Source organism: Dermacentor variabilis, chromosome 5, assembly GCF_050947875.1.
Source record: "Dermacentor variabilis isolate Ectoservices chromosome 5, ASM5094787v1, whole genome shotgun sequence".
Taxonomy (NCBI): domain Eukaryota; kingdom Metazoa; phylum Arthropoda; class Arachnida; order Ixodida; family Ixodidae; genus Dermacentor; species Dermacentor variabilis.
In genome coordinates, this window is record NC_134572.1 from 118,031,605 (window position 1) to 118,048,334 (window position 16,730).

At 42.6% G+C, this 16,730-nt stretch overlaps 1 protein-coding gene across 2 annotated transcripts in view; it reads right to left on the reverse strand.

Moving 5' to 3' along the window:
• The window catches only part of LOC142583103 (uncharacterized), a 90,419-nt gene that overhangs the window by 14,457 nt on the left and 59,232 nt on the right, over window positions 1–16,730 (reverse strand). Inside the window, exons 6-12 of one of the 2 annotated variants that reach the window (XM_075693417.1) lie at window positions 16,526–16,642; window positions 8,517–8,628; window positions 6,614–6,729; window positions 5,737–5,880; window positions 5,090–5,215; window positions 2,299–2,593; window positions 1,556–1,777 (exon numbers count right to left, since the gene is read on the reverse strand). In XM_075693417.1, the coding sequence (XP_075549532.1) occupies window positions 1,556–1,777; window positions 2,299–2,593; window positions 5,090–5,215; window positions 5,737–5,880; window positions 6,614–6,729; window positions 8,517–8,628; window positions 16,526–16,642 (1,132 nt within the window). The remainder of the gene's footprint in view (window positions 1–1,555; window positions 1,778–2,298; window positions 2,594–5,089; window positions 5,216–5,736; window positions 5,881–6,613; window positions 6,730–8,516; window positions 8,629–16,525; window positions 16,643–16,730) is intronic. The other variant, XM_075693419.1, reaches the window with a different exon arrangement.

Below are 16,730 nucleotides of genomic sequence, written 5' to 3' on the forward strand. Positions count from 1 at the left end.
CCGAGTGTTCTTTTTACCCATTTGGTTCTCGCAGCTGGTGGACTCCATTGCTATTGTGCACACTAATTTGGTCCTGTTCTTACGTCTGCAAATGCAATTATTCTGTATTTTGTATGCCCCTCCTGCCTGGGCCTCAATGAGGCCTGCAGTATTGTATAAATAAATAAATAAATAAATAAATTACTTATCTCTTTTATCCAAGAGACCACAAGACATCATCAAGCCCATTCTCTAACTCCATATTTTACTAAAGCTAACACATTTTCAGTTTTCATTTTTTCCACATACAATATCTGATTGGAACCGCCTAACTGGGATTTACAAAGTGAATGTTGATTAGAGTTTTATTTATCATGCACAATGCATTAGCATTATATTTTCATTTCGTTGTTTCTTATTACTGTGTTGCAATTCTGTTTGCCACTATGTTATACTTCTGTTTACTTTACAATTTCCGCAACTGTGCTCTATACTTATTTGCATTTTGTTACGCGTGCCTGTCCTGCTTTGAGGTCTGCAGTATGTATTTAAAAAAAATACTTAAACCAAATGTCTCGGTGACTGACCGTCAGGGACATTATATATGCAGGAAGATGTACCAGAGAGTAATGCGTGAACAATGCTCTGCTGTCCTTAACTTCTAAAGCATAAAGGTAGTGACAGTGTGCTGTATGACTTGGCCAGAGTCCCACGACTCTACACTGGCTCTTGGGCTCCTGCCAATACATTATTTCATTGAAGCAATGCAGTGCATGAAATACTGATGAGAGAGCATCCACTCCAAATTAGCCAACTTCAGTCAAGTTTACTTGACATTTCCCTCATTTTCCAGTTGTCTGACAAGCTTTTCAATAGCTGCCTCTTACTAAGTTTTCCAAGTTCATAGACACTATGTTGGAATAAAATAATTAAAGACAATGGATTTTATAGTTGACTTTTGCTGATACACATTGCTTGGTAAACCAAGATTTCTGTCAGGACACAACAGCTCAACTGTTTGGCAAATCTTGCAAGGCCTCTATCAACCTAACCGAAATCTATCTGATATATATAGCTTTCTCTTTCTTTAAATTAAATGAAGCAAATTGGGGAGGTAGGCTTCTTTAGCGTCAGCTATCCCAATCTAATATAGTCGTAACAGAAGAAGCACAAAAATTCAGAAGAAGAAAGGGAGGTGACAGGACAGGGAGCTATTGTACTGCTCCGCCGCATCGCTTCTTATTATTTTTTTTTCTTCCAAATTTTCATGCCACTTTCAAAGGAGCAAAATTTTGGCAACTTCTGACAATAGCTATAGAAAGTGTTCAAAGTCAATGTACTCCAATGGTAAAACGGAATTGCCAAGAGATGTGCTGTCTACTACATAAATATGTATGCTTTCTCAAAGCCTCTTGTCAAAACCTTTAAGGAAAAGAAAAAACAATGAAGAAAGGAAGAAATCAGTGAAAAAAATGCACAGAAATTAAGAAAACTGGAAAAGCAATGTGGTAATGAGCTAATTCTGTAGCTGAAATTCAGCAAAATGTAGAATGTTTAGGCAAATCCATGTGCTCACCTGTGGTCAGATGCTCCTGGAGGAGGAGCTGGGTGAGCCACTTCAATGAGGTCCTTTGCTCCAATGGACATGTAGAGTCGATCAGAAGATTCTGGGGGGCGTGCGAAATCTGACTCCTGGTCTGCCAGAGCCCGCAGACCATCTTCGATGTAGCGCTCCCAGGGTCGCAGCTCGGGGTCTGAGGCACCCTGCTGCCACATTTGTTCAGCCAGCTCCTGCAGCCTGCCCGGCAGAGGAATACGGGTTGTGAATAAGCGAGTGTACATTGTGGTCCACTGTTAAAAAAGAAATGCATAAAAGTGCTACTGTCACTTTACTAGCACTCCGGCTGAAGCGCCGGCTGAAGCTACTTCAAAGCAATACTGCACAGGGGTGTAGAAAGATGCCAGCAGCAGCAATCACAAGACAGGGAGATCCACACATGCTGTATCTTCTTGCGTTCTAGTTAACAGTGGACTCCGTTGTACATTGCTCATGTCACTGCTCCTTTCTTTCTTTCAGCTACAGTGCACTGTGTCACTGCCTCTTCCCCTTCCTTCAGGTTGCGTGCATTGTTCTGCTCAGCTCCAGGTCTTCTTTTTGACTACGAGCAGCGGTTGCCATGAAGCTTATGCAGCACAGATGTAGCTGCTTATTTGTCACACATAGAAGGGCAAGACATATAGACGCTACTTGCAAGCTCACAACTGCTGTTGCAGTAAAGAGAAAAAATCTTTAAAAGTCAATGCAAGCATAGGCTGTACCTGAGCTCAGGTGGGCACCATGTCTTGACGCTGTAGGCAAGCTCTGATGGGGAGGGCTCACGGCTGTCCGGCAGGTGGTCAGGGGAACGATGCTGTTGTTCAGCAAACAGGTACACATGCTGGCCAGTCACGGCATTGGTGCCGCCATTGGTGTTGCCATTTGTGGCAGATGGCACTGGCATAGGTGTTGACACCACCACATCCCCCAGGCGGACGTGCTGGGTGTGGTCGGTGTAGTGAGGCACTCCGCCTCCAACGCCAACTAGGAAGACGTAGTCAACCTTCTGGAAAGTGCCTGCAACACAAGTGCATGGGTGTATATGCTGCTTGCAGGCTGGATTTTCCAACATAATAATGACTTAATTTGATATGCATTGAATAATGAGAGCAGAGGCATATAATAGTTATTGGTGTGGTCACTGGCATGGTTATAGGTATGGCATATAACATAATGGTGTGGTCAGTTGTATGGACAATGGTCAAGTAAGGTAGGAGAAAGAACACAGGGCAATGAGGACAAGTGTGTGATGTCTCCAGCTCATTTATCAGTGTTCTTTATCAGCAATAACGTCTGCACACAAACAACCTTTAATGAGCAAAAAAGTTATGCGGATCCCATGCACTGTGAGAATTGATGGAAGGAAAGCTTTCTATGCTGTTGCTTTGATTGACAACAATTAGTGGTGATGTTGACAGCGAATGTTTAATTTCTTCAACGTTTCGTCCAACACAAGAGTGGTGAGTTGATGTTCAATGTTACCTTGCGTGCACCGTTGCTGTTTGTCAGCGTAATACACACAACACACAGTGAGCCATCTTTGCTTGAAGCGTTGTTGTGCGCCACTTTTCCTAACGCCCAAGGTTAGCATTGTCACTGCCTCACACAGTGCATTGCCTCGTGGCACAAGTGATAAACTTTAATTCAATTAGTGCAGTGCTTAAAGTCAGAGGGGTCCCGAGGGTGCCCGGCCTCCCTCCATTTTTTAAAGAGGGGCTCAGCCCCCCTTGGCAGGTCAACTGTAGCACTGTAGAACCCATTCGACAAGTGTTGGAGGTGATTTTATTGCCAGTATAGTGCCTTGTGCGGGGCAATTCTAACTCTCAAATTTGCAATTAATCATTTAATCACGATCAATCGGTTGATGGGGCATGAGCAAAATTGGGACAACAGGTATTGTCGTACCGCTGCATGCATTTCCCCAAGGCACTGCACATGACAGTCATCACCCTTGTTCGAATAAGGTTCTTGGCACAGAATACTGTTTCATAAGCCACCTGAACATGAAGCTACCTGCTCGTGAATTAGTGAAGGTACACCTTGGTTTCTTTAGATGACCTATTTAGGTTACCAACATAAGGCAAATGTACGAAAGATAACTTTACTATAACGTTTCAGCAGATGGTCCTGCCTTCATCAGAGTAATCACTCTGACAAAGGTAGGACCACCATATATACACGTATATACCTATGTATATAGGTGAAAGAGTCTGTAATGCCTATCGAAGGCGCTGTGGGTACTTTGGTAAATAAATAAAAAAAAGAAATTACGACGATCGAATGATGATGATGAAGTCAAGACACGCTATAGCTGGTATCTTGTCTGCACTATGCCCGGACAATGAAGGAATGACGGTGATGTGACAGCGAAAGTGCGTTTGTGTTGGAGATCATGTTAGCGCTTGTGTACATCTGCCGCCCCGGCCGCCGCGCTTTTCACTATATCCAATATTGATATGCACCATACGCGGACAATCATGCGAGACAGCGGCCAACACCCAGCAGCCACCCCTTCACATAGCCAGTGGCACATAACCAGTGGTGTATAACTAGTGGCCCAAGTTGTATAATCGGCAAGACAGTAGCAGTCAGCACCCAAAAAGTGGCGAGAAGCATCCAAGAAAGCTTCACTTTAAAAATACACAAAAGTATGCCATGTTGTCTTACAGTGCAGGTGGATAGTTTCCCTACTAATAGAGAGCTACAACCTGTAGTGTGCCAAGAAATACAAGAAAGTGAAGCCAGTGAACTTGGAATTGTTGTGCCTTCTTATTTCACTGAGAGCATGCAGAATGGGAATGCTCAACATAAACTGAAGTTAGGGAAGATATCTGTACTTTGGACTGTTTGATGATCCAATGCCCTATGAAATTACAGAATGTTCACCTGTCAAAACATTTGACAATTCTTTTAGCACCAAAAACTCTGGATTTTTGTTGTACGCAGATTAAACTTATGAGCTAACTCTATGAGCAACAGGTCCTGGAATGGTGGTGAACCTTTTCTGAACATCCAACATGAACCACTCATTTTTGGTCAGAGCTGCACTCCAGCATTCAAGTTTCTCAAAGACATTGGCTTAAAACATTAAAAAGAACACTCAAATATGCTGAGCATGATCACATAGTGCAGTTTGAGCCCTTCTCACAGCGATGCTCTCGTCAGCTGCAAAGCTGTTAATGACAGCCTATACACTAGTAAAGTGTGTGGTAATAATCGAAAGCCTTTAGTCAAGTTCCCCAGCATGTGATAACATTACTATAAACAAAGTAAGGCCAAAACAAAACATGAATAAATGCATTTTTAGGATATGAAAATACAATATAGGCACCTGCATTGAAATAGGCATTTACGGGCACAATAAAAGCACCAGTAATATGTTTTTAGATCAATAGCTTGTGCTTGTATGTTAAATAGGCCCAATAAAGACGCAAGAAAAAGAAATAGGCATTTTGCCTCAGGTTCTGGTTTTTAGTTATGACCTAAGAGGAGCGAAGGGAATGGTGGCCATACCCAGCAGACGTGTGGTCGTGTTTCCAGCAGCTATGATGGCCGCTCGAGAATGGCCCACGGCGGGAAGTTTCGTTGAGACCACTCGGTGAGCACCAATGTTGCCCAGGGTGTACACATTGGACTCACCTGCGCGAGAGAGGGGAACATATACGGGGGTAGGCAGTCAAACCACCATGCACACCTGCATGGCAGTTTACCCCTGTAAGCAAGTGCAAATGTGCATCTTCGTTTCCACATCTTCCAGCAAGCATCACTCTTGCTGATGTTTTCAATCATTGAATCAATAGCAGGTCACAGATTGGCTAATCTGAAGTAAGCAGCAGATGTCGACATACTTGAATACAACAAGTTGTGATCTAATAGCAATGAGAAACGCAGATGCTCATGCCTTTTTGTCACATCACTATTCTACCACTTCTGCCAAATTGCTGCATACCGAGAGTGACATTTTTATGATACGACCCCTTTCCTTTCTCACAGTGCAAAAAAATTAAACAGACAAAAATGTCTAGATTCAATATTCATGCATGCATGCATGTAGTGGCTATCAGTTCATGATCGAAACACATTATTTTTTAACAAGTAAACTGAATAAATAGATTAAGTTCATGACAGTACCATGCATGAAGATGTCAGGTGGCACATACCTTCAGTCTTGTAGCGCACGAATGTGTTCTTGTTCTCAATCATGACATCAACGGCGAGCTTCTCGCAGTACTGGGCTGTGATGATGGCAATGGTTGGCTGCTGCGAGCCATGTACTGTTGGCATCTGGCGAACCATCTTCACCTCTGTATCACAGTAAAAGCAAATCAGTGCGTACGCTCACTCATGGTATGGCAGCTAATTTTCATTGCACTCTAATCAACCGAAGCAGTGTGTGCTGAAGTTAAAGGGTGCAACTGAAACTTTCAACACCAATTTGATTTTGGTGACATGCAGCATATACCATCATTTTACTCTTCACTACTGAGCATTTGGACTCAGTGCTACTGAGCACATCTCTACTTGAACATATACGTTAGGTTGCAGAGAAAAGCTGTCAATTATATTCTCATTCTATTTCATGAAATGAGATAGTGGCATAATTCCAGTCCTTTCAATTCCACGGAAGTGAATGTTCAAGCAAATTCCCATTCTTATAATGGCTCGAAATTACTGTTCTTTCCTTTAATTTCCAGAAAAGTGCCCCAATGTAACAGCCCTGACAACGTGGAGCTTTCCTGTTGTAGACTGCATAGCAGCGATGCCTGAACATACCTGCATAAGCATGCATGCATGTGGTGCTTCCAAAGTAAAAGTAAACCCATATTCATGGAAACAAATTCATTCCATTACTGTTTAATTCCAACTAATATAAGCACAACTCTATAATGATTCTATATATGCACGATTGGTCACCATTCCACTCGGGGCGGCTTCCAAAATTATGGAATGATTACAGAATCTATCCAGTTCTGGTATGGAAGCTCTGCAAAACTGGTTGTTCATAAATAAACCCTCTCTACAGCAAAAGTAACTTGCCAGTGTCATTCTGGACCACACGGGTGAAGCTCCCAGACTCCATCTCTTTGATGAGGTTCTTTGACAGCAGCTCACGCAGATGCAGGTGAACTTCTTCGGGGGCGTGGTTGGTGTTCCTAAGTAATAGCAAAGCACATGAGAGTAGACCAGTGGTGTTAACTCCAAGTATTTGTTTTTCAACGACAAGGCCACTAAGCCTTAAGGTAGCAGTGCTCCCTCCGTGCACCTTCTCTCACATCTGGTGCACAATGCCGTCATCATGCATCAGAAATACTATAACAAAATCGTGCCAACTGAAGAATGGCTAATTAGCCCATTTAATTATCAATATGGTTGAATGCGAATTTAACAAGAGCCTCAGTTTAACAAACTGCTTAACTGTCCTAGGATATTTGCCTGTAAGACTCTGCATAATATGTTTTTCAATTTGTTCACTAATATTGACTTGCACTTTCAATGTAATTAAATCACTGTGCACATCACATATGCACTTCAGCAATCTCCACAAGAAACAATTTGAACCAGGCAGCAAAAGCCATCGTTGGAATATTTGCCAGTCTGGAACTTAGTCAAGCCTACATTGCCCACGATCTATTCATGCTCACGGGGAGATAAGAGAACTTTGTTGGAACAGACACTATCTTCCATGAGCTGAGATCATCAGTCAAAACTAGTAGTGAAGCTGTTTCATTGATTTTCACAGTCAACATAGCAATGCCTGTAGTATAATGATAGCATAAAAAACCGGATGTGGAGATGCTTTTCAAAGCATGCTATTATTTGCACTGAAAAATATGCTGGAGGGTAGTTCTCAGCAGTTTCTTGAAACATAATACAGTGGAGGGCTGTTTGAAACAGCTCAATCTGAATGACAGTCATGCTCACCTTGAAAAGGGCGGGCAGCGCACGCGGACACATACACGTACGCACACACACACACAAACAAACAAAAACAGCACAAAGAAGAAAGTGGACAACACAAACGCTGTAACTGCAGCAATTGTGTTGTCTATTCTCTTCTTCGAGTTGTTTTTGCACACTGCCTCCTTTTTCAATATGACTGTATACAAACTAGCTCAATTGTTGACTTTACTGACACTATGCTACCTGCTTACATGGTCATAATGCAACAATCCATTGACAGCTAGAGATTTCTGGATTTTCAGTTATGAACATAAACCCTTGCAAAGAATAATGTACATGCTCAGAAATGGCCTTGAACTTTTAAAGTATGCCCAGCCTACCATAATGTTAAAATCAGCATACTAATGAATAAAAGAAAAGTTACATGAGAAGTGGGGTGCCAGTGCCGATCAATCAGCATTTGTTAACCATTAGCAAAAGAAAAGAAAAAAGAAAGAAAGGCACTGATAAATCCTAGAAAGCTGCTACATTTTCAAATTCAAATTCAAATTCAAAATCAGTTTATTCAAACGACTAATAAGAAGTACATGTGAATCATCAGCCCTTAGCCTTCTCGGCTAGACTTGGGCCCATGCAGGAAGTGAGAAAAAATAATTGCAGCGAGACAACTCAGTATTTTACACAGTATTCATGTAACAGCAGTTATGCGACAGTTATACACAAAGGAAGGCAAAATGCTCAAGAAATTATACAATAGTTCGGAGGACAAAATAAAAGGAAGAATGCATGAAGGAAAAACACAGACTTATAGTGAAGTTGAATATTGCTGGCTCCGGAAAAATTTTTTTATATCGGCGATTGAGAATTAACCTACTTTGATAGCTTTCTGAATGAAAGAGGAGGTTTTAATATGCCACAGGTATTTTCAGCGTGTGAGTGCAGTGCAAATTGCTGTGTGAATGGTGTGGACGTATGTTTGCGGACAATCACAGCAGTTTTTGTTGACGAGTGAGGTTGCACACAAGATAACATCACTTACTTGGAGAGTTCACTGAGGGACACAGGGTTTGGATAAGCTGACTCAATTATCTCCAGGACCTTCTCTTGAGTGAGCTCCATCCTGGCCTCAAGTGTGCTGTCATCCAGAGACACTGAAAGAGAAACACCATCCAGCTTCACAATTGAGCTGGAGGTTGCTCAGCTGCGGAGCCAACTGCACAGCATTGCAGACATTACAAAAGGCATAGCCGACTCTTACCAAATTGCTGCAAAGTATGAAACCTTTTGGCATTGCTATGTAGTCACCACTGCTGGCCTGATTTCAAAGTATGGACGCCTCTATGACCTGATAATTCCATCAGTATGAGAGCATAACAGTGGTAATGAATGTAATGCAATAGAAAGACTTTACAGGTAGCCCTGTCAAGTTTTTAGGTGCTGGAACATTTTTAAACAGACTCTATAGACCTTTCCAATGAGAGCTGAGAGCATCTCTGTAATGCCCTCTGGAGTTGCAATTGTGCATGAACCTGCCACAAACGCATTGCAGAAGCTGCAGCATGTGCCTTATACCTCTGTACAACAGTCCAGAAAGACTTCTGTGAAGACAGATAGCACTTCAAAATTGATTGACTGATCCAGTTTTAGATCTCAAAATCTGAAATTAATGAATTAACTTATGGGGTTTTACGAGCCAAATTCATGATCTGATTATGAGGCACGCTGTAGTGAGTTACTCTAGAAATTTGGACCAGCTGGGGTTTTTTACTGTGCACCTAAATCTAAGTACACGGGTGTTTTCGCATTTCGCCCCCATCGAAATGTGGCCCCCATGGCCAGGATAGCTTTAGATCTCAAAGCTGCAGTTGGGGTATGAGAAATGCCATGGCTCATGGCTATGAATTAATCCTGAGGATCTTGCTCTCCTCAATGTACATTAAAACCTCAGTTACAAGCATATTCACATTACAGCTTCACATTGTAGTGCTTGGCACATTCTAATGTGGAATAAATGTGGTTTCATTCATTCATTCTGAAATGTGACTGCTGCAGTCAGCAACAAAATGTGCAATTTTGTGTTCAGCAACAAAATGCCATGCATATATATTCACTGGTCCCCATAGCAACTACAGATAAAAGAAAGCAACTGCCTTTACAGTTGCTTTCTTACAAAGTAATCTAAGTAATACAAAGTAATCTAACAACTGGAAGCAGTGCCAACACAATGCACATGATATGCAAGCACTTGAAGTATGTCATAGTTTTTGATTGGAGATCTCTGCTATAACACAAGGAAACATGTAAGAAAATATAATTGAGTCTAAAAGCTGTAAAATTTATGAAAGTATAACCAGCAGCACACTGTGGTGTTCAAGGCATAAAAGCTTCACTAACCAAGCGATGTGAAAACTTAATTTTTAGGCACTGTAATTTATAAAAATGAAAGGTATATGGCCAGTGCAGTTAGGCTGATGCACGGTTAGAAAAAGCAAGTAAACAAAACATCAACATTCCTGTGAGCTGGGCATTACATTAACCAAGCACAGTCCTGTTTCATGGCAGTACAAAATTTCCAATCTGAGTGATCATCAAGCAGCATTTATTCAGACAAACATGTAGCAAGTATCAGTATGCAATCATGTATATATATAAAGAAAAGAAAGACTTGAGTAGCAAGCTCAGGTCTAGACAGACAATTTCAGGCACTGCCTTAAGTGTGTTAGATTCTGTTATTCTGCGCATAGACTACTGTCATGCAGTTTGTAAGCAATTTGCCAAGGACCACCAGGGAAGGCTATTGCTTCATGGGCAGAAACAAAGCACATTCTTTATATCAGAGCAGAAGAACATGTTTTAGGCTTCAAGGAAAGTGGGAAGTTTGTTCAAAGAAATATTTTCATAACTACAGATGTGCGAGTGCTATACTTTAAATAAATAACATTTAGATAATGCTGGCGTCAAGCATTGCCAGTAATTGAAGGATAAGCAAAGCATGTCTATATTGTCCAAACATGTTCTGCCAGTTGCTAGTGGACAGCAATGAAGGTGCACCTAACTGCCTAGAATGCAAGCATTAAGCTAAATCAAATCTCAAATTATGCGGTTCGATGCCCCAAAGCACACACTGGCTATGAGGGCCAACGTAATGAATAAGCTCTGGATTAATTTTGACCATATGGGGCCTTTAGTTAACATGCATAGGGCTCTGTAATTAATATACTCCTAATTATAATTACACGAGTATTCTTGCATTCTACTCTCTTCTTGATTTCCTGGTGACCGCATCCAACGGATTCAAGGATGCGTCTCCCCACGACGCAATGATGAGAGCCGTATTATTTGGGCCACTCGTTGGGCCTCGATCACCTCTGACAGGGTGTTGTGCATGCCTAGTTGCATGAGATGCGTGGTGCTGGTAGTGAGTGGTAAACCCAGCACATGCTTGATGCTTTTGCGCATGATGGTGTCGATTTTGGCCTCATCCCGTTTAGACCAGTGCAACGCGGAGGCTACATAGTTAACGTGGCTCATATGAAACGCGTGGTAGAGTCTGAGGAGATTGCTCTCGCTTAAACCCTCCCCTGCGGTTCGAGGCCCTGAAGATAAGCCTAAGCATAGTTTCCGTCTTGGAGGTAATGCGAGCTGTAGTCTACGAGTTGCCTCCCAGAGATTCCAGCAAGAGTCTGAGGACTGCGATGGTATCCACTCTGGGAATTTGTTGTGTGTCCCTCGTATAAAGGGCTATGGGAACTTTATCTAAGGGTGTGGAGCACCTAACCTCCCTATCGGGTGGGCCTATACAATAGAAGTTCGGACTTGGTTGGTGACAGACTCAGGCCCGTGTCTAGTAGGAAGTGCACTGTGATGTCAAGAGCCTCTTGGAGTGCACTCTCAACTACAGCCTCAGACCCTCCCATGCACCACACGGTAATATCATCCACATAGAGGGCGTGACCCATTCCTCTTACTGTGGCCAGTCTGTCCGAGAGGCCCTTCATGGCGATGTTAAACAGTAGGGGAGAGATGATTACCCCTTGTGGGGTGCCTCTCTCTACCAATGTAAGTTCCTTGGATTTGATTTGCCCTATTTTGACAGTGGCCTTGCGATCCCTGAGGAAGGAGCTAACGTACGCATGGAATCGTGGCCCCAGGCCAAGGTCCAAGATGGCGTCTAGCACGAACCGGTGCAAGATGTTATCAAAAGCCTTGGACAAGTCTAGAGCAAGGATGCCCCGAGTGTCTCTAGTGTCATCATAAATGATGTGCCTCTTTATAAGTAGCGTGACGTCCTGTGTGGAGAGTGCCGGCCCTATCCCCCATGGTCCAAGATACATTCAAGGTAGATCCCCTGCCATGTAACGTCCACCCTCAATACAATGTAAATACAATGTAGGGCGCCGGGTAGCCCGGGCTCGTTCCCTATTAAAAGTGGCTGCGGCCACTCTGAATCTTGCATGTTTCGTTGACGCCGCCCAGTACGGGCACTCTGATCACTATGCCGTAGTTTCGGTTGACTCCAATGGCATTTTCATTAACTCAGCGTCCATGCGGAAGGTTTCTGCAACAGTAGCCGAGCAGGGTGCTATATATAGCACTGAAGGAGCCTCTATGTCCCAATATCTTTACAGACTCCAGGTCTGCAGCCCGAGCGTTCGCCTCTGGCTCAATCTCAAAGGAGGCAGCGGCAATCCTCGGCACCGAGGGGGCTGCTGGTTTTCATAACATCAAATGGTTCCCGGCCCGCATGGAAACCAATGTGCACTCTGAGGTTTTTGATGCCAATGAGTTGGCCCATAACTGTGCGCAAGGTCTTACACACCATGGCGGTTCCGGTGGACTCACTGGCGGCAACTTAGGACTGTACAAGGGTTCACTTCTCATCTTCCATGAAATCTTGGCCTCAACTTCCATGAAATCTTGGCAAATTATCAACTTGCACAGCGGGCCTTTCCGCTACCACATCCTAAACTCACTAGACCACAATCGTCGGCCGAATGACCCTGTTGACGGGGTCATTCCCCTCCAGGGGCCGATTCAGTCACTTCGCTCCTAATGCAGAACCCCACTGTTCAGGCTATGCGAAGGCGTACTGCTCTTTATCTCATATGCTCTGGCAATGTGCTGCGTTATGCAGCTGATCGCTTACCACTCTAATGGACTGGGAGGCAGCCCTTAAGAGCGGCGACCTCTCAGAGCAACTACAGGCTATCCAGAGGGCCTGCGACGGCTATGGGGGCTCCCTGAAAAGGGAAGTACCCTGACGCGGTTCCTCAAGACCATCAATAACGTTCTTTGTCTGTGTGTCTGTCTGCCACTCTCTTCTGAATGCAGCCACAGCAGCCGGAAATAGAACTCACGACCTCACACTCAGCAGCAGCAGCAGCTGAGCCATTGTTGCAAGTAAAGTGTTAGGCTAAAGGCACCATAGTGTTACATATTATGATGATCACATTAACAGAACAGTGAAGGTGAACATTACAAGATTCATGACGAGAACTTTGGTTATCTGCTGAAGCAATAGCAAAAAATTACTGCCGATTCACTCACACAAGGGAATACCATATAACACTTTATGCATAGGTTCCTTTGTTTTCAGGTAAAACCCAACAATTCCCCATTTCTGCACCCCGAACAAGTTTTAGAAAAACTGGGTTAAACTTGATTTCAACTGGGAATTTAGCCTTTTCATAAAGTTAAAATTGGCTGCAAGTGTTACAAAACCGGTGAATGCTGCCCACCTTGTGTGAGCTTCCTCTTCGCTCAACACTCAAGCGAAAAGCAGCACACATCGCATGTTCAGTGCCTGCCAGCCTTGAACTAGATTATAGCTGCATTTCCATGAACACAACAGTGACGCATCACATCTCACTTCCTACATATCACATACATGTAAATGGTGATAACGCGCTAGAAAGCAGACGCAACGATCAGTTTGCTCTGCATTTCAAACCGTAGCTGTGATGCTGAGAGGGTGTTTCCCTAGCTAAGGTACATTCAAAGAAGGGTACAGATTGGGCAAGTTGATAATACACTCATTTTGCTGAACGGTCATATATCACGAATCAGTAAAACAAGATGAAAGAGATAAAACATAGGGCCCGGCCGACAGGTCTATGATGGACAGAGATGTGTTCAAAATGCACATGATAGTGTACGTCACCAAGGGCTTGTAAGGTAAGAAAAAAAAAACATCACACCTCTTGAGAAGCACGCCTATGTGCACTATTTCTTCTTTTTTTTTTCCTTGTAGATAAAGTGCATAGAATAAAGCAATCAAGGGATTGCCAAGAGCATTAATATTTGTTGGTTTTGTGTAAGTGGTTTCCTTTAAATGTGTAAATAATGACTGTCAGCAAGAATATTTAAGTTCATCACATAACTTTCGAGCAGCTCCCTTAGTTATTATATGTTCCTGTCAATGATTTCTCTTGTCTAAATAAACGTTTGTGTCCAAAAGGAGACTATAGCCTGTAGTGTTAATCATTTGTGAAAGTTATCAGAAAAATCCTGAACTTTAAGATATCAGATAAAAAAAAGAAACCGATTTCTCTGAACATTTCCAGATTAAAAAGAACACCTTATTTTTACCAACCTCAAGATTAAAAAAAAATATGAAACCCAAAAATGGGGGATTCTATATATGGGGTTATCATTCTTAAGTTTACCAGAATTCAAAAAATATCACCTGCGGCAGAAAGCGTAATTATTATCCTTGAGCTGGATTATTCGATGCGCCAGACATTACTAGCACGAGAAACCAAAACATATATTAAGCTAATTAAATTAAGTAATTACTTTACGGCACATATTGCAAATTACAAATTTCAGCTGGTGAGTTGGCAAGATGTATGCACTTGAATTGAATTTCTGGGATGACACCACTTTCAAGATATTTCCTGATGTGTGGGAGGAAACACATGTGCGTTTCAGTTACTTTTGTGCTTCAATGCATAAAAGAACGCTTTGTTAAAAGAGTAAGTGGAACAAAAGTGCATTTTTACGGCGAGTGTGACGGAACATACCTTAAAACTGGTGTAATTCTGCAAGTTCATTCCAAATGGTTACACCTTGCAAACTCACTGACTACATTTAAATTGCAATATGTGCCATACAGTAACTAATTAGGAAGTTAATTAGTGAATGTCTGTTAATTAGTTGTGCATGTGTTTTGATTTCTTGTACAAGTAACGTCCCTGAATAATCCAGCTCAAGGACTAGTACTATGTTATCTGCAAAAGACAAGTTTTATAAATTCAGAGAAAGAAAGGATCACCCCGTGTACATAACACATAGCATTATGGATTCAAGTATGGTGCACTTCATTAGTGAAATAGGAATTAAGGCTGTACAAACTGTCATAATAAACATAAAGATGCTCTAAAACCAAGCATTAGTAACCCAACTTATTGAGCAAACATATTTTTCATTTGCCCAGCAACGATGCCTTTTGCAGCAGAAAACACTTTTTCACTCGGAAGCCATAGTGGAAGATAGGTGAATGTATTCTGTATTTTTGAAAAGTTGGTAAGTGCTTGAGGGCCTGGGGCGGTCAGCAGAAGGTGGCAGATTTGCATGGACGTTATAGCAGTAATCCTGTATATCATCCCATAAATCTGGCCATAAGCAAATACTAGAAAATACTAAATGTAAAATTCTAAAATTGAACATAGACCATGTGTATGAGCTGCCATGATCAAGATGGATAGTCTTGTTATTAGAAGAATCTAAAGTACTGAATAGTATTCACACATCACATTTGTAAAATACACAGTCCTCAACTGATGTATGATCGTTGGCACATGCCCTTGGGGGAATATTTTTGGGTGATCACTTTTGGAGAAACTACTATCCCTTTCGTGAGATTTCGCGTGACTCGAATCTGGTTGCATCGAAGTGAACAGCCGACAGCCTTCGTGTGAAGATAACGAGCTTGGCAAAGCACCAGAAACATTGTCAGTCAGCCGTATGTGCCCATGCATTCGGTGCCAAGTCACGTGAATTCTCGCGAAAGTGAAACTATCTCTGAAAGTGATCACACGGGAATACTGCCCTTCCTCTCACAATAATGAATTATTGGCAGTTCAACCTGTCAGCTGCACACTCATGATCGAAAAATGACAAGACTTCTCTATTTAGTGTGAAATTTCTCTCACATCTGTGACAATTCCCAACTGTGCTGAAGCTGCCTGAAAACTTCAGAGCCCCAAATAAGACAAGCGAATATTTACGAACAAGTTTTACCAACACCAAACTGTGCACCAGCTATTGAATATCACTTGTGCCAAACCAGAAAAACCTTGAAAAAAAAGAAAAGAAAACAAAACAGAAAGATCTGACGCAGCAGAGGCTTCATATCTGATAACAGCAGCATGTGAGTGCAGGGCCAACAGTATTTTCAGTGCCTTCTATTGACAGCCACTAGTGTTATCAATGAGGTTATGCATGGTGGACACTGTGGCACAGGACGTGTTCTGTCTACACACAGTATTCAGTATTTTCACCTTTAAGTCCACACATCATGATCGCTTCAGCAGCACAGCACCAGTGACATGCAACATTTCCATCAAGAGCAGATGGAAAGTGCTCTGAGCTGTGGTGCTTACTGAACAAAGCGATCAACAGCGGCTTAATAAGTAAATCCTAAAGCTGGAAGCAACATTTCAACAAGTCCTGCTGTCAAAACGTTGGCTTAAGTCTCGGGCCTTCTTTGCTTGAACTTTGTTATTATTCCAAGTCTCCAACTTCCTGTGATCCTGCCTTGTTAGGATCACTGCACATGATCTTTCCAATAATACCAATGGTTGTCAACAGAAGGCACAGAAGGTACCGCCAGCAATGTACCCATGCGTAGTTGCAAATATATGTGAGATATACACATTGCTATGATTCTCCCAAACAAGGTTTAGTATGACACTCAATTTGCAAGCCATATGTTTTAAACAGTATGAATGCTGGCATGCTTGTGGAGCTAAGTTCCCCAAATGCAGGCATGCTAAAGACAGCCAGGCAGCATCTCCAAGATGCATGTATTATAAGTACAGTCGCCACCTTCTCGATGCAAGAGATGTACGTGGCCAGAGTTGAACTTGATGATTCGCTCCAGCTGGGGGGCGAAGCTGTCTGGAAGCTCAGAGTCCTGCCCCAGAGTCAGGGAAAGCCAAGGGTCTGCAAGTCAGGCTGCCAGTGGCTCAGCTGGCACAAAGCACAAATGCGTGCTCTCGCTGCATAAACCTTGCTCGGATCCTCGGGGAAT